Raw genomic sequence first — 23,203 nt, 5'->3', positions numbered from 1 at the left:
CAATTGTATCTGAATAGTCTATATATTAATATTATAATGATCACGCAATGGCCCAGATGAGGCTCCTCGGCGGAGCTGTTGGCGACTTTGGCTTTTCAGTCACAAAGGTTTAAGCTGCGGTTAAGCAGGTTGACCCCTCAAATACCGCGGCTTAACGGCACTCCACTGTATTTTGTGAATAATGTGTGTTCACATAAAAAGAACTGCATTAAATGCAGTCTCTCCTTCTGTATGGATGATCTTTATTTATATGAATTTGTATAGTCAACTCTCTTGCATGTTATTTACCATATTTGTTTGTACAAGATACATTTCTGAAAGTAGACAGAGATTATCATCTGGTGGCCAATGACTGGATGGGTAACTTTTTTTCTTTCATGTGCATGATTTTGTATGGCATTACAGATATTAGAAATGAGATTTCCATTTTAGCTTGTTTCAGCTTGAGTGAGGATGGGGATTATCTACTATATTTTTACTTTTATTCTTAATGTTTCCATTGCAGTGTCCTCTTGTAATTAAGCCCATCTTTGGGAATGCTTGGATCTTTCTTTAATTCTCCATGGCATCAACTATTTTGGTCAGTTGTGTAATGCATTGGCCTGTTTTGATGTAAATGAAGAGGTTCCTGGTATACAGCTAATACTGTGTGACTGAACTGCTCCATTGAGAATTTTTCACTGCAGGACCTAGGTATTGTAGTCATCCTTCTTGTGTATGCTGCCACCTGTGTCACATTTTAGCATAACAAGTACAATACACCATTACTGTTCTAAAAACTGATCATTTTAACAGAATTAAAGGGCTTCATGGGAGAAGAGGTACCCTGCTAGAAGAATGCCTTCTGTCTGAATGTTTAAGCCCATCTTTTTATAATACTTGTCTGCTTCACTCATTTTCATTTTAAACCAGTTCTTCAAATTATTTGTTTTGGTTCTGTATTCTAATCTAACTCTGTTTGGCTATGTAGTTTTTGTAATCTAAATGTTATCTTTTTGCTCTGTAACTTGTTTTATCATTTATTGTTTCATTTCGTGTTTACTGGTTCCTGTTTTCGTGCAGTTTGTGTATTCTGACTTTTAGTATTTCAGAGGTAAGTTTACCTGATATAAGTTCTATACATTTAGAATTAAAGTGAATTTCAAACAATTACTTACCTCTTAAATATCTTCCCTCCCACCACCTCACAACTAAGTTTTTAACTTTCAATAAAATCTAAATTATAGTGGGAAAGCAGAACCTATGTAAGATCTCTTGAAGCTTGCACAGTAAGTCGTAGAAGGTATGGAAGTGAAAAATTATGGGTAAGTGGCATGCACTATGCAATGCAAAAAGATCATTGGATATTTTGAGTTGCAAGTTTTGCTGACAGTACAAATGCAAACTAAAAAAGGAAAGGCTTTCATTATTTTAGAGGCAAGTACCTGTTTGAAGTTTGTTTTAATTCTAAAAATGCTAAAGTTTATTAATTTTTTATTTTATTTTGAGTTGCTGAGTTCTACACAAGAATATTAGTTTTGGATTTTTTGATACAACTGGTTTTCTACTGCTATTCTGAAGAAGGTTGCAGTGTCATTCTAACTATTGAATTAGGTCTAACAGATATATTTTGAATATTGCAAAAATTTATAAAACCTTAACTTCTTTCAGACATTCTGCTGATAAAAAAATGTTTAGAATGTTGAAGTAAAATCTGTATTTCAGGTCTAATAAAAAAGTTTGCAGAAATTAAATATGATGTAAGGATGGCAATGCTGGAAAAAGTACAGAAACAAGGTAGGGACAAACCATACAAAACATTGCTACGTAAGTAGCCAAACCTTTCTAAAAATAACTTTCACACACAACTAAACACTAAATTCCTGTCAGTTGCATGAATTCAGGTTTGATATAAAAAAGAAAGCATTTAAATTGAAGAGTGCTATGCAGTCTTACAGTAGCTAATAACCATAAACTTGTAAGGTTAATTCAGTATTTACTGGCTACTTATGTAGTGGTGTTTATATGATTTTGTGCATTTATTCCTACATTATTTCTGTACTTTTTGGTATTATAATCCCTACATTATAGTTAATTTTTGTTTTTATTACTTGTGTGTGTGTGTATTCAAACTTCTAAGGGGGTTGAAATGTTATTATTTGTTTTGTGTTTTAAATAAATTTTTGATGCTCATATCTGCTGTCTCTAATATGTGTGTGTGTATGTATATATACATATATAAACAAATTTGATATAATCTTAGTATGTATCATACATCACTTTTTTGCTATAATATTAAACTATACATCATAGTATTTGCTCCTTATGAGAATGGGATTGATATTAAAAAACAGTATTGAAAAGGTATGAAATTGTTGAAATATATTTTAAAATGCCTACTATTGTTCTTGTAATTAAATTTTTTCAGCAATGCCTTTTGCCTTCTGCACACGGGAGAAGATGCCCTGGTGTGAGTTTGCTGAATCAGCTGAAAATGGACCAACTACATGTTTTTGTCAGGAGGTAAAAATTAGCCAAAAATCAAATTATAATATCTGGAGCTAACCTAGGTCATTTATGCCACCAGTGACTAAATTTAGGCTCATGAACAAAACTGTTTTAAACCTATTGAGGATACCTTATAACTAAAATTAGCTACACAGAAAATAATTATTTCATAAATAATTTTTTTTCTATACAAATTTGGTGAATCTGATATGTTTGATTAGTAAAGCATGTGTATACTTAAATATCACACTTGGATGGGCACACCCTACCTTGAAGCCTAAATTGTCATTGAATTAAAAATATATGTATATATAAGAACAAAACTTCAGAACAAAGTGATAAAGTTAAACTTGATAATATGTTGCCACAAAAAAAAAAAAGGTGTTTGTGAACAGCTTTTGCCACAATTACATTTCTGACTTCTGCATATGGCATTATAAAGGATCATAGGATGTAGTCCCCTGCTGCATTAGTGGTACCATCTTATGTCTACTGATGTACCAGTGTAATTTTTGTTTAGCTTTTATATATTAATGTTGTTCAGTATTATAAGATACTAGGATAACATTGCTGTGTTGGGTTTCTATACCTTCAGTACCTATATATGTTTGTAGTGATGCTAAAGGTCAATTTATTATTTTGTTTTTCAATAATAATATTATAATAAGGTATCAAATTCATCAGGTCTTCCAGTGGTTTAATAGTAAACTTGAGGGCTAGCACTGAAATTAATGGTCCAATACTTACAGTTGGCTCAGCAAAGATAGCCTATTGTGCACTTTTCCAAATTTATTGCACTGTTAAATAATCATTTATGTTATTGTCCAGTATTGTTTGTTTGCTTTATAAACTTCAAAATCTTTTTACATCAATTAAATAAGCTGTTTACTTTTAGAACATTATACATTTTTAGAAATACAAGTTAGCCTCCAAATCCTTAAACTGGTCTTGTAATCACTCTTATTTGATAAGTGTAATAATTATACCTTTGTGGATGATTTAACTGAAGGTATGTAAAAAGTAATAATCAATAAAAATGATTGAATCTCTAATTTTAAAGATAATCATATTTTTATGTATTGTTTTTAAGTTCTAAAATTATCTATAATTTTGTTGTTTGGTTTAGCTGGCCAAAAAGTACAACATGGTAATTATTTCTCCAATCCTGGAACGAGATGAAACAAAGGGTGATGTTCTTTGGAATACAGCTGTTGTAATTTCTAACACAGGTCAAGTTCTTGGAAAGACAAGAAAAAATCATATTCCACGAGTTGGAGACTTCAACGAGGTAAGTCACAGCTACAAGGAAAGATATCTGAGGATAAAGAAGAGAAAATTAGAAAATGTAGCATTTTGTTATTAAAATAAAAGACTGTTCCAGTGTTTAAAATTCTACTTGGAAATGTAATTATAATTTGGCACTTTTTTTTTTCTGAAACTGTTATAAAATTGTTATTTTAGCATTATATGATGTTTTACTAGTTAATTTCATCAGTAAAAAATTAAATATTTGCAACATTTTATTTCTTTCATACTTGTTAGTGTCTGAAGTAAAAATATTGTGTATCTAGGTTTTAAACAAATTGCTAGGTTTGAAGTTTATATTTACTTCTCTCAATTGGTTCTCTCAATATTTTTGGTTAACTTGATGTTTATGCTTTTGTTCCTTTGGTTTGTTCAGTTGTTAACATACTGGATGAACTCTCTTATAGTATTGTTCAGAGAATACTTTACAGCCAGTGGTTATCAGGAAGAGGAATCTAAACAGTAAAGGTTCTGGAATCTAAATTACCACAGATGAAAACTAATTATGTTTTTAAAAATGTTACAGTAATGAAGCATCATCAAAACATAGTTATTAGAGCTTTGCAATTTTGTCAATAATTTGATATATTTTTTGTTCCCAATAATGTTTTGTATTTGTGCATAATATTTGTTTGGAAACTACAGCAACAGTTTTTAATGATAAAACATCAGGTAATAGTACATGTACACAGTAAGGAATGCCTGAGTAAGCAAACTATTAAAGTGATATGGATTGAATTGTTTTAAAAAATAACCAATTTCAGATTCTATAGTTTTAATATGTCTGTATCAGAAATACTTTATTTTTTACTTAAGGAAACTTGAAACATTAAATATTACTTATGCATGAATATGTAGTTAAGCAGATGCAATTGATTTATTATAATAAACACCAAAATGCTACTCAGTTTGGGCTTGCGATGATCTAATTGTAAGCATGTATGAATTGAACTGTGATCAGAGGGATTCATGGCTTGGGTTTAATTGTAAGAAAATTGTGACCTGCACTTTGTCACTGTGGATGCACTATAACAGTGATTAAATCTCATTATTTTGTGAAACAGCTTCCTTCCCTCTTTCTGTCTGTTCAAAATTAGGTGTGGCTGTGCATAGATAGCCTTTTCTGTATATTTGTGCAATAATCCAAAAACAGGCAAATTACTGGCTTTGCATTTCTAAAATAATTCAAAATGTTATTAGAAGAGAAGGATGTGTCTTATACATATCTTCACTTTCACAATATTTCAGTCAACCTACTACATGGAGAGCACACTTGGTCATCCAGTCTTCAACACACAATGGGGTGAGTATTTTGTTCTTACACTGTAAAAAAAATTTAGTATAATATTGGGAGCATATTTATTTTTCAACAAAATGTTTTTTATATAATTAAAAATGATCTTTTCTAACTATAGTAATAAAATTAGAATAGATACAATAGCAAATGCAGATAAGAATATAACAGTTCTAATATTTGTGATGTATTTTTACAAATTTTGAGCACATAGAGAAATTTACAGATTAGTGTTTTGTTATGTACTATGTTCAAGATAAAGGTATGTCTTGGGTGAGAAATTGAATTTAAAATTACTTTACCCCCAATTGAAAAATGTAATCTCACCTCTGAATCTGTAGTAGTCAAAACTGTGATATTAAAAAGCTTCTTTTTTTTTTCTTTTGGTAGTGTTACAACATAACAGTGGTCACATATGAAATGCTTTGGTATTAACTTACACTAAATCTGAACATAGAATTTTAAATTGTTTTATTTCATCATATCTGCTTTTAATTTTAAATGAAATTAAATAGGAATGAAATAGTTGCATTTTTAAGTATTTACCATTAAAATTTCTGCTGTTTTCTCAGATCAGTGAATATTATTTAAAAAAAAATGTATGTGAAAATGCAAGTTTCGATACAGTACTTACCTCTCTCACAAGATTAGCTATTATCATTCAGTGCTGTCCTTTGTATACAATTTTTTTCTTTACACATGCCACAAGTCTTCCATTCACCCCTCTCTGTGACCAGCATGGTCAAGTGGTTAGAGCACTATACTTTGTAATCTGAGGGTCATGGGTTCAAATTTCCATCACACCAAACATGCTTGCCCTTTCAGTTGTGGGAGCATTATAATGTTATTGTTGATTGCACTATTCATTGGTAAAACAATAGCCCAGTAATTGGCAGTGGGTGATGATGACTAGCTGCCTTCTATCTAGTTTATACGACTAAATTATGGATGGCTAGCATAGATATACCTCGTATAGCTTTGCACAAAATTCAAAACAAACAGACAATCCACTCCCCCTCACCTCCTGAAACATGTCTCTCTCTTGCAAATCATTATACGTCACCTCTTAATCAACAGAAGCATGACGTTCTCCTTTGATGCATGTGGTTCCCTATACACTCTTCTCCTACTTCTTGTTTTCAGCGTTTAGTTCAAACACGCTTTTTTATTTCTTTATTGCTACATGTTTGACAATGTTTTCCTACCACAGTGGTTAATTTTCTTGAATTTGTTCATCATTATATTTATTTTTATCAGTTTATTTAAGCTGATTTTTTTCATCTCCATGCTCATGGACTGTGATTTCATTATTTTATAGATGGCCAACTTCTTTTGGCTCCTTACAGACTGGAATTGAACACTTATTTGGAAGCTACTTTCTATGGAGGCCCAGATGGTCTGGTTGGTAAAAATGCAAAATTCCTTCATCTGACCCACCCACTATCTTGTCCAATTGTGGGTCTTTTTCATCTTGAATATGTGTCGAACTCTGCTTTCTTCTTCACGACTTAGTTTAATGGCATTTTAATTCACCATGACATCACTAGTCCCCTATGGTCATACCCACTTATGATCTCTTCAGAGGGCATTTCACAAACTATAACACCTTGATCTGGATCCTCTTTCCACCCTCATTTTCCTTTCTTCTTCCCTGTGAGATTATCTGCATTGGTGTGCTACTTCTTTCCCCATGTACAAATCTGTATCTTTCCATTGATGATTTTCTTTATGCACAGGGAGTGTGGATCAATCACAATAAAGTTTTGAGCAAATAGTCTATGGAATTTGGTACTTTTCATATCATTGTTCTTGAACTTCTGCCCATATGTTAGGCATTCCATCATTTCCTTGTTCTTGCCTAACCATTGTCTGTTGGTGATTCCTATGGCCAATTTTACAGTGGTAAAATGTATCACCCAGCAGTGGGGCAACCAATTCAAAGATCTCTGTTTTGATCATTGGATCTCTTCTACGATCCAATTAGAATTGGATGGCTCTGGATTTGTTACTTAATCCAGAACATTTGCATTATTACATGTTCTGTGCAGCACACTTTCCATCTGATTGTGGATCATCTTTTGTGTCCTGACTGAATATATCCAACTGAGTGGGCATTAGATCTTATTTTCTAGGTTCTTTGCCATCAGTGGTGGGTCTCCCCATGTGGATGCCTATGCTACAAGCCTACATACTAAGTTCTCTCTCTTTTTGTCGCTTGTACCTTATCCAATGGTTCTGGCAGTTGATACTTGTAGCCTGGAATAGCAGCAAATGTATCTTTGTGTCCCATTCATCCAATTACTTCATTGGTTGATTTCTTGTTTACTGTATTTCTTGTCATTTCCTCATTATCCAGATCAGCTTTTGTTTCCAAGGTCACATCAACTGCTTCTTTCCTTTCCCCCTGTCCCTCATCTGATTCTTCTTCCCTTATTTGTCAACCTCGGTCACATGTTATACATCCCAACCTTTACATTTTGTTTTCACACCTTGGCAATACAATTCAGCTTCACATGTCAAATCCCTTCCTTGATAGCTAGCTCCATCTGTGGTGGTGTAGATGATGCAAGTGACAGGTCTTCCACAGTTGGTATACTGACAGGGGGGTTTCCACTGACCATCTTATGGTGGATTGTGTGGCAGAAATTCTCACCTGACTATTTGTTCTCTTTGCTTTCCAGATATCAAATGGTCTTTACAGCATACCTTTCATTTTTCTGAAACTATAGTGTTTCTAATTCCCCCTTTCTTCTTGTGCTCATGCTTTCCTTCTACATACATCACCTTCACTGGGGTTCTACCCTTGCAGATTAGGTCATTCATGTATAAATCATTCCCTTACTTATCCATGATGATGAGAAAACCCACTTGTAGAGAAAAATATATGTAAAAACGGCTGGTATGGATTGAGATTTTTTTTTTAACGTAGAAGAGCAAACAACGTTTCAACCTTCTTCAGTCATCGTCAGGTTCAGATGATATCCGAAGGTCAAACCGTTATTCACTCATCTACATAAAAAATATTCTCAACCCATACTAGTCATTTTTATACATATATATCATTCCCTTACTTAATCCATGATGATGAGAAAACCCACTTGTAGAGAAAATTATATATTTAAAAATGGCTGGTATGGGTAGAGAAGGCAAAAATAGTGAGCGAACAACTTTTCAACCTTCTTTGGTCATCTTCAGGTTCACAAAGAAAGAAATGGTTACTGACCAGTTGCTGACCACATGTTTGAAGGCAGTTGTGTAATTGAGTGTAGAAATGTAGAGGGTGTGCCTAGATGTTGGATATATTTATTAATATAGGTATAAAGGTTTTCCTTTGTATTGGTTTATTTTGGGTTTGAGTTGTTGTATAAGTAAGGCTTCTTCAATTTTACATTTGTTTCTTTATTTAGTATTTGGGTGTTTTCTATGATTATGTTGTGAAGGTGACATTTTGTGTTCTTTGAATCTGGTTTCCATTTTTCTACTTGTTTCTCCAGTTTCGAAGTTGTGGCAATTATCACATTGTATTTTATAAATAATGTTAGTGTTGTGTTTGTCATTGTAGTTTTTATATACTATAGAGCTTAGTTTTGAGCTTGGTTTTTGAATAACTTTAGTATTAACTAGGACATCATATTTTGTTACTAGTTTTTGCCCAATGTTGGTTATTTTTCTGCTGATGTTGGGAATATATGGTATGCAGCAGTATATGCTTTCACAATTTTTCAATTTGTGGGATATATTTACTTTTGTTAGTTGATTATGATTTTTGTCTAGGTGTGTATGTATAATGTTTTCTATGGTTTGTGGAGGAAACTTGTTGATGTTGATGATGTATTGTTTTATTTTGTCTAATTTGTCGGTAATTTTATCTGGTGAACATAGTTTTATGGCTGTGTTTATTTGGTTTCTTGGTATGTTGAGTTTTTGTTTTGTTTTATGTGCTGGGTCCCAAGGAATGTATAGTCCAGTATGGGTGATTTTTTGGTGGATTCCTGTTTTAAATTGTGTATCGGTTCTTGTAATTTTGAGGTTAAGAAATGACATTTGATTGTTTTCTTCCTTACATATACAGCAACTCAAGCCCAAAATAAATCAATACAAAGGAACACCTATATACCTATATTAATGAATACATCCATCATCTAAGCATGCCCTCTACATTCCTACACTCAATTACACAACCGCCTTCAAACATGTGGTCATCTACTGGTCAGTAACCCTTTCTTTCTTTGTGAACCTGACAATGACCAAAGGAGGTCAAAATGTTGTTCACTTCTCTATTTTTGCCTTCTCTACCCATACCAGCTATTTTTAAATATATAATTTTCTTACTTACTTTACCTCCATTTGAAGCATTTCTTAGTGTTCACAACAAATGGAGTTGAGCCATTTCCTTATCAGATGATGTGGCCTCATGACACTATTTACATAACCACTGGAGTAGAGCTGTTATTTTTTCAGATGATGTGGCCACCTTGTAATCTTTACACAACCACTGAAGTTCACTATCTCCTTGAGGGTGGATGTGGCCTCCTTGTACCTATTCCACACTCAATAGAGTTGAGCCATCACTTTCCTGGTTGATGTAGACTTCCAGTACTGTTTACACAAACATAGGAGTTTAGCTCTCACCTTATGGGATGATATGGTCTGCCATTTCCTTTTACACAAATAATAGAGTTGAGCCATTTCGTTACTGGATGATGTAGCCTCCTGATATCCAATGCATACGCATTAGAATTGAGCCATTGCAATTATAGTTTGCTCCTTTGCTTGGGAGCTCTCATCCTATCTTTGTGTGGAAGTCAGTTCCCAGTGTTGGGGTTTCAGATTCAAGTGAATCAATCACCAAAAGACCTCACATGAATTTAGGTTGTCCACTTTTTTTCCTCAGGTTGTTCTGTCTGTGTTTTGATTTACAACAGTGATGTGTGGGATTGTTCTGGTTCTATCATTAATTCTCTCATTCTTTTTTTGTGGGAATATTATTGCCTTTGGATTGTGCTAGTTCTTGCTATGGTTGGGGAAGAGATAGATATCATTGATGATCCTTGTGACATATCTAGAAATTGGTTCAGGTTTTAATCCCTGATTTTTGGTTTGAGGTGAAAATGATATGATACTTTTCCTACCTTTGCGTGGATATCAGTATCCTGTGAGGATGGATTTTGGATGTTATTGTCTAACTGAGTATAGTCTGCTGCTCTCTAGCCACTCTAAACCTAAATATTTCTGCCCTTGTGTATTTCACACACTACACATGGGTGAAGAGTATTCCTGGCTCAGGAGTTGTGCAATTCCCCTTTTCTGATCTATTTCTTTCATTGTCAGAGGTATCCTTCAGACACTTTCAGGTGTACTTCTGTTGCACCTTCACACTGGTCTCTCTTCTTTCTTAGGTGAGTACCATATCAAAAAATATAATATTCCTATTCTGAAAATGTGTTTCTGATAGGTACCTTCCTCGTGTTACACTTCCCACCCCTCCCTAAATTGGTATAAAAGTTACGGTCTGGGGACATTTTATTGGAAACATTTTCATCACAACATTCCAAACTCCTCTTGAAATCAAAGACCATTGGATATATACCCAGGACTGGAAAGGCCAACTTCAAGTGACTGACAACAAGTTTGAACTTATGCTTCAGTCTTCCTGGCAGGTGTTAATTTTACTTATTTAATGTATTTTTATCTTAATTTCCATATACCATTATAGTATACTACATCTTCTTTGGCATAGATAGCTTGGTAGCTTTGTGTTAATAAACATGAAATACCTACCCTCACCCTTCCTCTCCACATTTTTCTATTGCTGACATCTTTTGCCAAACTTCAAAGTGATATTTTGGTAGAAGAGTATAGAGGGAGCCACGTATCATTAGTATGCCATGCTCCGATTGGTTAAGAGGTGATGCATAATAATTTGCACGAGAGACCTATTGAGCATAAAGAAAAAATTTGCATATAGAAGGAAGCACTGAATGAAAAAAGCTAATCTTGTGATAGGAGGTAAGTTCCTATAGGAAAACTATAACTTTCAAGATTCCCTCTCTGCTGTATGGTTTTATTCACTTTATATTGCTGTGATTAAAATGCATAATCAATAGCATCATGTTCTTATGAAGTATACTGTGGTTAATCATACTTTATTATAATAATATTCTGTGTTTTATGTTGCATTTAAAAGTACTTCGTTGTAGATAATACTCATTGTAAATGACCATGATTACATGCTATTGGTTGATAGTTCAACTTTCTTGTTAACCAGTTTCTGTAAATATGGTAAAGCCAGTGTTGAACTGTACATGTTGACTAAATGTCCACAGATTTCCACAATTTAAGTAGACCAAAAACTGAAAAGTCCATTTAAGTTGCTTCATAAAGTTCTGATAGATATGTAGTTGAATGGGATTGCTATGATTGCAGTTCCTTTGGTAAGCTCCCTTAGGAAAATAAACATTGACTTTGAGATGTGACTGAATTCCTGTGAATATTTGACTTGTGGACTTTTGTTAGCTACAAATTCATGGTACCAGGAAATGTGTTTGTGTTTGATTCATTTGGTTCAAAGGGTTCTTTTTTAATTATTGTAATGTTTTCTCTGTAGGTGAAGTCCTTGATTTAAGAATCCATTGTTTTTAATTTATTTACTTTACCATGCAAGTCTTTTTTAAAAGTTTTTTGTTTGTTTGTTTTGTTTTTTGGCTATACATTGTTTAACAAGTTCACTTTACAAATACTTTTTTTTGTAAAGATCTGACATGCATCTTTAACCATAAGTCAGTCTGTGGTAGAATTTTATTGTTGAATTCTTTAGAATTCACTGTGGACTAAATGTATGGTTTAAAATGTGTAACAAGTTTTCGTCAAAAGATGAAATTTGTTTGGTGCATGTTTTGTTTACATGCACAATTGTGAAAATTTTTAAAAGGTCTCAGTAAGAGGACTATTTATATTAACAATAATCAATATGGAGTTTCATTTTCTTTGATTTTCAATGTCTAAGTCGTATACATAAGTCGCATAAGAGTAACTTATATTACATGCTGATATTTAAATACTTCAATCTGTGATTCTTATTTTCCTTATAAGTACTAATAAATACTATATTTGTACAGTTTCATGTCTATATCATCTTTTTTATTATCTTCATCTAAACCATGCTTTTCTTGATTTGCTTTTATTTTTTTATTTTTTTGAAATTCAGATTTTTGGTAAATATATTTACATTTTCTATGAAATTCTTTAAAAGAAATTTTTGTAGCTTCAATTCTTTTTTAAATAAGTATTCCTTTAAGTTACTATAAATTATTCTCATTTCTCACAGTGTTTTAACCTTTGCTCAAGTTCTTATTTCAGTCTCATATCATTTAAGTACATTGTTTTTCATAAGCTTTCAACTCATAATTTTAGAAACAATCTTAGTTTTTACTGAAATTATTACGTAACTTTTACACATATCATTTCTCTTATTCACAATACTCTTTTTATCCATTAACATCCTTCCCACATTTTCTTTATTTTGCCCAGTATTTTATCATTTTAATTTATTGTTACTTTTGTTTTAATCTTTCACATTAATGTTTTACTGAAACCTTTGAAGCATGCATTGACCCAAAGTATTAACTCTAAAGAACTATTTTGAATTGACTCAGTATCCTGAGATAATACAATAACAGATTAGACAAATGATTGAAAAACTTGTAAAATTGGTAAACCTATGAAACTGTATGAGCTGAAAATAAGTGTAGACATAAAATATAATATTTTATATATCCTCTAATCTTACAAGAACTGTAACAAGCATTTTTGTGTGAAGTTCAACATGTCACTGCTTTGTCCACTCTTATGAAAATTCAGAAAATCATAATTGTTAATCAGATTTTGAACTTTTAATGTTTTGTTCTTTAAAAAGAATTAACTTTGTTAAAGTCATTTCCTGAATTGCATTAACCTTTTGTTTTGTAATATTGGTATATGTAATGGGAAAATTTTCATGTTGTGTTGTGTGCTTTTTCAAACTTTTTTTTTTAAGTGCCGTATTTTGTTTCTTTAATACCTCAAATAAATTTGAATTAGTAACATTTCATTATATTACTATACGTGCAAGCAGTACATCTCTTGTGATGTTTGTTAGGATTGCTAATTTGAAATGTGAATTACCAGGCAGTGTTATTTTTATTTCACTGTTTGTAATTAATGCATATCTTGTTTTTAATCAATATGTTGACTTTAATCTAAAGAACTTAAAAATATATAGTATCTTCTATAAACCTCAGCATATGATTTTATAGCAAGAAAAATGTAAACTTATAAAGTGACACTCTTCATCATCCAAACAGTATTATTTCTTCTTGTTCTTCTTTTTTTCACTTCATAGAAATGACCAATATATTAGACAGTGGATGTGCTGCAATAACAGTAATTGTGTTTGTTTAAATAGGCAAGATAGCCGTTAACATCTGTTACGGTCGTCACCATCCACAGAACTGGATGATGTATGGTATAAATGGAGCCGAGATAGTTTTCAATCCTTCTGCTACTGTTGGAACACTCAGGTAAAAAGTAATTAGTTTTTGAAGGTTTTGTTGGATTTTGTTTACAGAAGTCTATTAAAATTACATTAAGAGAAACAGAATTGTTGTGGTATCACCAAATGTATGCCATATATGGTTATTCTTTTATTCTTCAAATGTAAATAAATAGTATTGCATAGCAGTTACAACATCCTTTTATCTCTAGGTTACAAGTAACAGCTACATCATACAGAGTACCAGAAACTGGCTAGACAAAAGAGCATTTTAAGATTGACTTTGTAAATACAAATACAATAATACCATTTCATAAATAAACAGTTTTTAGTTTGTTGACTTAGAAAATGTAGTAGAATGTTTGTATATCAGTTTAAAGCAAAGAAGTAATGTTGGATAAGTATGACCATGTGGGTAAGTGCCTTCAAATAATGAATCAATTGAGTGTTATTGGGCTTTTTAACACCTAAACTCTTTTTTATTAAAGGTTGAACATCGTATTTGAGTAATTGTCAGTAGGTTCATTATCACACATTTGTTGAAAAATGTGAGATTGATTTTTTATACACAATAATATTTGAAGCCAAAATAAAAGTATTGTAGCTATAATGTAGCTGTATTCACTAGTAATATCTATAGGTTAAAGTTAGATTAGCTAAAATAAAGATAATGTAATAAACAATATTTTATGAGGAATGCATATGAGCAGCTTGGAGTAGCTTGTGGGTAAATGTAATATGACAGCATAACATGAGTTGCACATTCTCAAAGTGATTTGTAACTTATAATGGCATGAAATACCATTACAACTTTTGATTGCCCTTTTTTTTTCTGGTTAGACTTGGTTCAAAGGGCAATGAAAAGAACATTAAAACAATAATATTAAATTATAAACAGATGTATGATGTTATGAATGTAAAACTACTTAGGATAAACAAATGTAGTTTCATGCTACATTTGAAAAAAGGAGGAGGATAATTTAGATCTATTTTCTTTCTTTTTCTTCTTTTTTGGTGGTTGCAAGGTCAGTCAGATTGACCAACTTTACATAGAGTTAGGGTAGAGAAAATAATTGATAAAATGTAAAGTTTTACTGAAGACAAAAGTTTAAAATGTATTTAGAATATTTTAAAGATTACACAAATGAAATTTTGAGATGAAGAAAAGTATTTTTAATCTTAACATTAAAATCACTGTATATGGACTATTTAGAACAAATACTTGATATATTCAATTACAAATCTTGTTTTAGTTTTAGAAATACTTCACTAAAATACAATTTTTTGTATGTGAAAGGCTTATATGTTTACTGAAAGACTGCCAAATTTCATTAAGAAATACACACTATATTAAAAGTTAGTTGTATCAAATCTATAAAAGAGTAACACGGTCAGATTGACTGAACCCATGTGGAGAGAGTTAACTGTAGTATTACAGTTTTAATGACAATATTTGTCAAATTTACTATGTGAGAGTAAATGCTATCATGATACAATCACCTGTATTTTAGGTAATGGATCTTTATCAGCTGCAGTGTCTTCTTGCATGTGCACACATGGTTCACTGTTATGTTTTCTGTCATGAATTAGACTTAATATGTTCTATCTATTTTATAGTGAACCACTATGGGGTATAGAGGCTAGAAATGCTGCTATAGCCAACAGCTACTTCACCTGTGCTATAAATAGAGTTGGCACTGTAAGTTGTAACCATATATTTTCTGTTTTTTCATTTTGACTGAACATTGTCATTTATTAAAGTTCCCATTATTCATAATCCCTGAGAACTTTAATAAACAAACAAAATTGAATATATTTATACTTTTATGTTTTAACTCTTGTGTATATTACATCTTCATCTATTAAAAGCTTCAGAACCATAAAGTTGCACTTGTGTATGTAAATGTGAATTTTTCCTGGGGTACCAAACAGTATGAATATTTATAATTTTCAACTTTTTCCATCCCATTGGACATCTTTCAGATATTGGGTGCACTTGTATATTAAATTTCAAAAATTAAGAAATCATAAAATTCTGATTATATTTCAACTAATTTTAACTCTGTTTGAGAATTGATATTTTGTCCTTTTATAACATTTTTATTGTAATTTGCAAAAAAAAAACTGAAAAAAATTTTATACTTGCTAAGAGTATCATCTTGTGAGAATGTATTATCGATGTTTTGTTTCTCATGTGATTTTCCTTCTGCTTCAGTGGTTTTATTGGTAAAGCATTTCTTTCTCTCCCTGAACAACTACTGTGAAACTCAGCTTTAAAAATAGCTACAGGAAAAATATAAATACTATTGGATAGAGCAGATTATAAACTATGTAAATCAGTGTAGACTGAATAAAGTTGTACAGGAAGAAAGTTATGATTTTGTAGGAAAATGATTAGACAAAACTCTTGTAATGAAGAATAACGGAATCTAATGGGAAGTTCAGAAAACTCAGGAACATACCTCAGACCTGAAACTTTTGTATAGATTCTTTAGATGTTTGCTACCTTCTGAAAATGTTTTCATGTTAAATGATATTTGTTTGAAAGCTGTGGAAATTTTCCTCTTTGACAAGACATCAAGTAAATGCAGTTGAGTGTAGTAGGCTGTGTCAGACATTTTCGACTCAGATTCTTATTTATTAAAATTTGTCAATTAATTTACCATATTTGAACAATACACATAAGTAAAATATCTTTTTTTTTTAATGTATTAAGTGTAAATTAATGTTGACTGAAAATATTGTTGACCTGATGCCAGTTTGAAAGGTCAGGTCCCAGGTTGCCTATAAATGTTCAATTTTTGTACTGTCATGTTGTAAGATTTATTATTGGATATAATAATTGCAATCAGTAAAATAAGTTAACAAAAGAAATATAACAAAGAATATGAATAATAGTCAAGGTGAATCTGACTGGATATATAAAATGGAACTTTCTCATTAACAATGAAAATATATTCTAAGATACATCTCTTAACACAATTGTGGAAAATGTGACACAGTAAATACTAAAAACTAAATAAAATGCTGAAGTTGAAATGATGTGTTGTTAGATTGTTTTATGTTTCATGCTATTAAGTACTTCCACTGTGGTAAAGTAAAAGTCAAAGGGCTATTAGTGACATCTCTTTGATCCAGAAAGATTAAACAGCTGAAACAGTAATTTTTTAAATAAGTTTTGCTAGTAAAACTTTATGTATTTATAATGAGTGTTAGACATAAGACTGAACTTTTTTTTTCAAAACTTCTAATAGCATGTAAAGTTAGTTTTACAGTTTAAGTAAATAGCAGTACGTTTACTTAAGTTTTATGTACTTAATCGGGTAATATTCTCATTATTTGTCATTTTTAATCATTGTAGTTTAGGAATCTAATAATGATTGATGTATATATAGATATATATATGTGTGTGTGGGTGTTGTGATTATATAAAAGAGTTGTTCAAATAAAACTGAGCTGGCTCAAGTATTTTTATTTATTTTTTAACTATTAAATTGCATGAAATAGCATTGCTATAATTACAAAAGGGCTAATCTTAAAATTAATGATATTTAGTCTTTATATATTGACAAGTGAAAACTTCACAAGGTTTTTAGTAATGTTGTTAACTTCTAGGTATTTGTGAGGTTAATAAATAGGTTTCGAGTCATCCTTAAAATGGTGAAAATAGTTGTTCCTGTTAGAATTTCCACATACTAGTGACTAAAGGTTGCCATCTCTCTCTCTCTCTTACAGCTAAAACTAAAAATTAGCCTGGATTAAGAATGTAGTACTTTAGTATGCCTAATACTAATGTCTTGTGAGAAGTATAATTGTAAAAATAATCATATAAAAGATGACACAAAATGTGAAAGAAGAAATAAAGGAACATATTTCAGTATTAATTTACAAAATTCAAATATTTCATTTCATCAATTCAGAGAGTGGTATTAAATCAAAATTTATTCAAATGTTAATGCTCATCTTTATTCATGAAAAATAAAGCAAAATTAATTCATAATTTAAAAGTACTTAGAAATTGGAGAATGCTCTGAGATTTTTTTGAGTTCAGTTTGGATTATATTATTTTCTGTTAATTCTTTGTTTGAGGTATTATGTTTTAGAAGCATAGAGAAATAGTAGTATACATGGAGTAGTGAAAACTACATTAAAAAGAGAATTAAGAGAATACTGTCATATCTATATGAGGTCTCATTAAATCTTTCTTGTTTAAAATGTAAATTAAAAAAAAATAAAAATTAAAGCCAATTATTTCACACGTATATATAAATATACTACAGTGTGCTGGTGAAAACTCAAGAATTATGTTAATAGTAAAATAAAGTTAACCTAGACATATCATAAATTGTGTGTTAGTGAGATTATTTTTTTCTTCTAATTTTGAAGTTTTGGTATGGTCATAAGATGTGTGATGAAAAAATGTTATTCTGAATTTTTTAAAAAAACTTTAATATTATTATATTTGAAGTTTGTGTCGTATGAGTTTTTAATACAGTCTTGTAGGATTTTTGCACTTACAGGTTACGTTTGGTTATTCTTTGATGTTTTGCTCATTTACCAAAATGAAAATTTTAAGGAGTGCTGTAGGACAAATTATGTCAAGTCCATTAACTAGATTGATTACACACATTAGTCATATCAGTATATACATTATAGTAATATTAAAGTATAAGTGTCTTTTGAAGTAACATTTGAACAAAAACAAATTCATAGAGTATTCACAGGAACATATTTTGCTATTTTGTAGCTCAGTTGCTCAGGTAACTGTGGTTATAATCATCTCCACTGTGAAATGGACCATTGGCAAAATACTATATTAACTTAAGTATCATTCCTGAGATAATATGAAAAGCTATTTAAAAGAGAAAAGGAAGTTATATTGAATATTTTTCTTTTACTTGTCTGTTGTATATTTACAGTTTCACTTCTTTACAGGAACACTTTCCTAACGAATTTACCTCTGGTGATGGAAAACCAGGTAAGCTATTAAAAGTAAGAGAAATAACCTTAAATTGTATAATTTAAAAATAATGAATTTTAATTGTTTTTTAAATAAATATAACAAGACTTAATAGCAATAAAATCCTGAAAAGCAAATATTTATAAAGGCACAATGCATGTATATGAGTCATTTGAAATGGATTTCATAAGTACTTTTTTTGTTATTGTTGTATAGTAAAGTTTAATATTAGAATAAGCAGCTTTTCATTGTAATTGTAAATAGTTGTATTGGATTAAAAGTTTTATCAATAGCTAAAGCACTGAGAATTATTATTTCTACATGTATGTGGTAGTAAATTATAAAAGTTTACAAATAGTTAAAAGGTACATGCACATAAGTTCTGGGATAGAAAAAGTGTAATAAATGTAGATTACAAATTATGATATGGTAGTAAGACACTTAAGGGATGTAAGAAGTTTTCACACAACTTTCTTTTATTTGTTATTTTCAGGTCTGCCTTTTCATTGACATAGGTCTTTACATGTTTTTCATGGTACATAAGTGTTATTTTCCTGCAGATAAAGTGTTAAAACAGAGCTGTTATCATTGACTGAAACTAGATAGTTTTCATATTGTGTATAATTGCACTTGCATGAATTAATATATTTTGGTTTCTGAATGTAAAAGCTTATGTTCTAGAAATATTAAAATTTCTTATGCTGTTAGGCTGAATTTTCATATTGTGCTGCTTTAAACTTCTTGGGATTACATTTTCTCTTTTTTTTCCAATATGGTTTTAATTAGAACTTAGTGTTAGTTGCTTCTTAGTGTGAGTGGAAAATTCAGTTGGAACTCCTGTATATTCCCTCCTAAGTAAGCAAGACTTCTAGAGTGTATATACTTCATTTTTCTCTTATATTCTGAAACTTTGCATTGTTTCTGTTTACTTTTCACTGAGTTGGTGAACTTTGTTATTACAAATTGTAACATAAAACACACACTGCATGTTCATTTTGAGCTTACTGGTAATGTTAACCTTTCATATAGTGAATGTTAATTGATAGAGATCTGTACAATTAAGCTTAGGATTAATTCCTAGCTTATGTGAACTGGACTGTGAAATTTCTACCGTATTTTAATGCTTGCTGTGAATGCAGTGGGTCGTGATATAATGTTAAAACTTGATGCTAGTATTACTAAAGATTCAAAAATTACTGGAGTTGTAAATCTGTTTATAAGCAAAATAATAATCACATTGTTTATTTTAGCAACATTTTATACTAAGTTTGATATTCCATCTCTCAGTCTTCCTCATATACCAACTTTCACTCACTTTTCCATAAAATATTTTTTCACCTTTTTGTCCAAGAATAGATTACTTGGAAACATCTAGGATGAGATACTGTAGCAGTAATACAACATTGTCACCTTTAGTTGCTTGGGTTCAAAAATAGGTTTTACAACATTTATAGTGGTAGACTGTTTATTGATGGGTTTGATACAGAAGTTCAATGTTTAACATGTTTCAAGTTCTTGTAAAAACAAAAACTGTATTTGTTGAGATGTATAGAGTACATGTTTAATTTTGTTTTACATGCATGAGAATGATTAAAAGCTCTAAGCACTGAACCATTAGGAAACATATTTTACAGCACAACTAGAGAAGAACAGTACATAAAAATAACATATGTTAAGTACAGACTTGCTGAGCAACAGTTAGTTAAGGAGATAAAATTACAGTCTTACAAATTGTGGTGTTTTCCTTCTTGTAAATAGTGTTGGTTTGCTGCATATTTTTGAACTTGTACAAAATTACTTGGAATACATAGCATTATAGTAATCATTTGCTCTCAGTTAATTGCTGGTCTAGGTATTTAAGATGTTGTAATATAACCATACAATTAATATAAAAATTAGGTAAGAAGTTGTTGTTTTTTATTACACAAATTAACTTTTAAGTCAAAAAATAAAAAGGTTGTGTGTGTACATATGTATAAAATACTGTTTCATTTAGTGTTATAATAAATATAATTTACATTGATCCAACTTATCATTGATATAATTTATCCAAATTATGAAAAAAAATACTGTAATGTCTTTTGCTCTGTTTTTTCAATCAAGTTAAATTGCTACTTAATTCCAGTTGTAGTTTGTGTTTCTTAACAAGAGGGAATCCTCAATAGCTGAGGCACTTGGAATTATTTTAGGCAGTATTAGAGTAAATTAATCTACAAGACTTTTTTTTTCCTTTTTATTAGCAATAGTTTTGTGCACTAGAAATACCAAGTATGGCATATACCCATATTGATTTTATTACTCATCAGGGTTTCTACCAGCCTATCCTCAAATTGAAATTCATTTAGGCAGGATTACAAGAATTTAATCTATGAGAACTTGACTTTGGTCAAATACATCAATTGAAAGGGTTTGACCTTGTGAGTCTAAAACTCTAATTAGATATCAAATCAATGAAGAGATGATGGAAATATGACCTAACTGTATGTGCCTGAAAAACTGAATAGTCATTCTAATAGCTACTATGCTGCATCCCAAAACTCTGAGCCATTCTAAGATCTGCTAGGCCATGGCCAAAAAACTGTTGAGATTGAATTATTTTAGTGGCAATCAGTCTATCATTTTTTTTTCTTTTTTGTAAATTTTATCTTGTTTTTTTACAGTTATGATTAGAACAAGCTTTATGGTTTGGTGAGGGTGGAGACTTAAAAATATAAGATACTTGGGTAAATAAATTACAAGTATTAGTACAACTATTTAAATGTAACAGTTACAAATTAACACTGACATTTATTTGAAAAAGGGGGAACCAATTTGTAATATTATTCAGAAAATAATGTGATTATCGTAATTTATTTTGGTTTAACAATGAAACTAACTTCATAAAAAATTTAATTTTTTTCTCAAGCTAGAATGTTGGAAGCTTTGAAAAGTAGTTACATAATTAGAATGTATTGAATACATAAGATATCTGATAGAGAAAATAGTTAGCTATACCTTAGTAAGTTCTATCTTTTCATATCTACTGATTATTAAATATCTGAGTGTTTAATGCATAAAATCCCTGTTTTCTTTTGTAAAGCTCACAAGGACTTTGGACATTTCTTTGGTAAGTTGCCTGTTTTCAAATGAAAGTATATTTTTTAATTAGCTATGGAAAAGATCTGATTTCTTTATTTCTGTTTTCAGATCATGGAAACATTCAGTTTTTTGGTAACCAGTAACAAGTCTCCCAGTAAAAGTTAAATAATGAAGTATTCTAAGAAAGAGTTGTATTTTCTGGGAAAGTGGAAAACAATTATGAAAGAAATGAAGCAATTTGTAACTAATGCTAAAGTATAGTAGTCAATCAGTAACTGTAATTATGTCTTTGCAGAAAGACACTGTTTTTTATTGTTTCTTCTTCTTTCAGGAACTTTTCATTCTACTGACATTCTTTTATTTCTTGTGACAGATTGATTTGAAACTTGGTAGTTATTTCTTGGTTCAATACATACAGACATTTTAATTATTTTTTTAGACTTTTTAAAGATTTTATAGGGTTAAAATTAGCCCTAGAAATATATATTTTGAGCTCCCATGTAGTTATAGTTACAATAATTAAGATGAAAATGAGCACAAATATAAATTTTCTTGTATGGAAACACCAAACTTTCAAAAAAGCATAATTTTGGGGTATTTAGTCAATTACTTGGCCATATTTTGACTAATGTACAAAGATACTTTTAAGGTTCCAAATAGGAATTATTGACAATTTTGAAATGTTTATCTTTTGTTCAATTTTTCAGCAAGGAAAGGACAGTTTGGAGTTTTCATGGACTATTCATATGTATGTCAACTAACATACATGAGATTTGGTAAAAAGATGCCAAGCAGCAATATAGACAGTTTTTCACAATTTTTCTGATGTAAAAATTGGTCATATTTGGATCATGTAGTGGATGCATGTTTCATTTATCCATGAATGTTGGCTTCTTTAATTTTAAGCTGCATTATTCCACAAAATTGAGATACTCTTGTCATCAGTCACTATCAGTTGGTACTGTTGTTCAAACAAAGCAATATTTTGACATTTTAAACTATCTGTGTAGCATTGCTAATAATTTACTTAAAATCAAATTAGTACTAAGATACTTTTTGTATAAATACTCGTAACCTACATTTGAAAATAAGCAACAAGGATGTAAAGTACCTGATTTTCATGTACTTCTACTTAAATGTGATTGATGTGTGAAGTAACACATTCTATGCAAAAAGTGCTAGAATGATAAAAATCTCTTAGATATCTTAGTTGAAATAATGAACTGTAACTGATAGAGAATATTCACATACACTACTTTCAAAAAAAGAGTTTTTAGATCACATCTTGCAATTCGGATCAAGTAAAACTGACACAACACCAATACTTTGAAATTTTGTTATCACTAACTAAATAAATATTTACAACCCAACTTACTTAGATAATGTAGGGCATCTTTGTGTAGAATGTTTGGGAAAGAAAAAGGAAAGCTGCCTCATTCCTTGCAACAAATGTATACGTTGTTTCTGATATATTTGCCAGGGCATCTTAATATAAAATGTTTAAAAAACTAAAAAGGAAAGTTTTCTTAAACCTTGCAACAAAAGTATA

General features: G+C 30.6%; 1 protein-coding gene across 6 annotated transcripts in view; it reads left to right on the top strand.

Moving 5' to 3' along the window:
- pyd3 (beta-ureidopropionase pyd3) overlaps positions 1 to 23,203 on the top strand; it is a 52,004-nt gene that overhangs the window by 22,260 nt on the left and 6,541 nt on the right. For 4 of the 6 annotated variants that reach the window (XM_076450888.1, XM_076450869.1, XM_076450872.1 and 1 more), the window contains 8 exons: positions 1,705 to 1,776; positions 2,408 to 2,502; positions 3,614 to 3,775; positions 5,041 to 5,095; positions 13,530 to 13,644; positions 15,234 to 15,315; positions 18,552 to 18,594; positions 21,656 to 21,682. In XM_076450888.1, coding sequence (XP_076307003.1) covers positions 1,705 to 1,776; positions 2,408 to 2,502; positions 3,614 to 3,775; positions 5,041 to 5,095; positions 13,530 to 13,644; positions 15,234 to 15,315; positions 18,552 to 18,594; positions 21,656 to 21,682 — 651 coding nt within the window. Of the gene's footprint in view, positions 1 to 1,704; positions 1,777 to 2,407; positions 2,503 to 3,613; positions 3,776 to 5,040; positions 5,096 to 13,529; positions 13,645 to 15,233; positions 15,316 to 18,551; positions 18,609 to 21,655; positions 21,683 to 23,203 lie in introns of all 6 variants that reach the window. The other 2 variants (XR_013012783.1, XM_076450893.1) reach the window with 2 other exon arrangements.

The sequence above is a fragment of the Tachypleus tridentatus genome, chromosome 1, assembly GCF_004210375.1.
Source record: "Tachypleus tridentatus isolate NWPU-2018 chromosome 1, ASM421037v1, whole genome shotgun sequence".
In the NCBI taxonomy this organism is placed as follows: Eukaryota; Metazoa; Arthropoda; class Merostomata; order Xiphosura; family Limulidae; genus Tachypleus; species Tachypleus tridentatus.
Note: the sequence above shows the minus strand (reverse complement) of the source record. Positions and strands in the feature narration are given on the sequence as shown.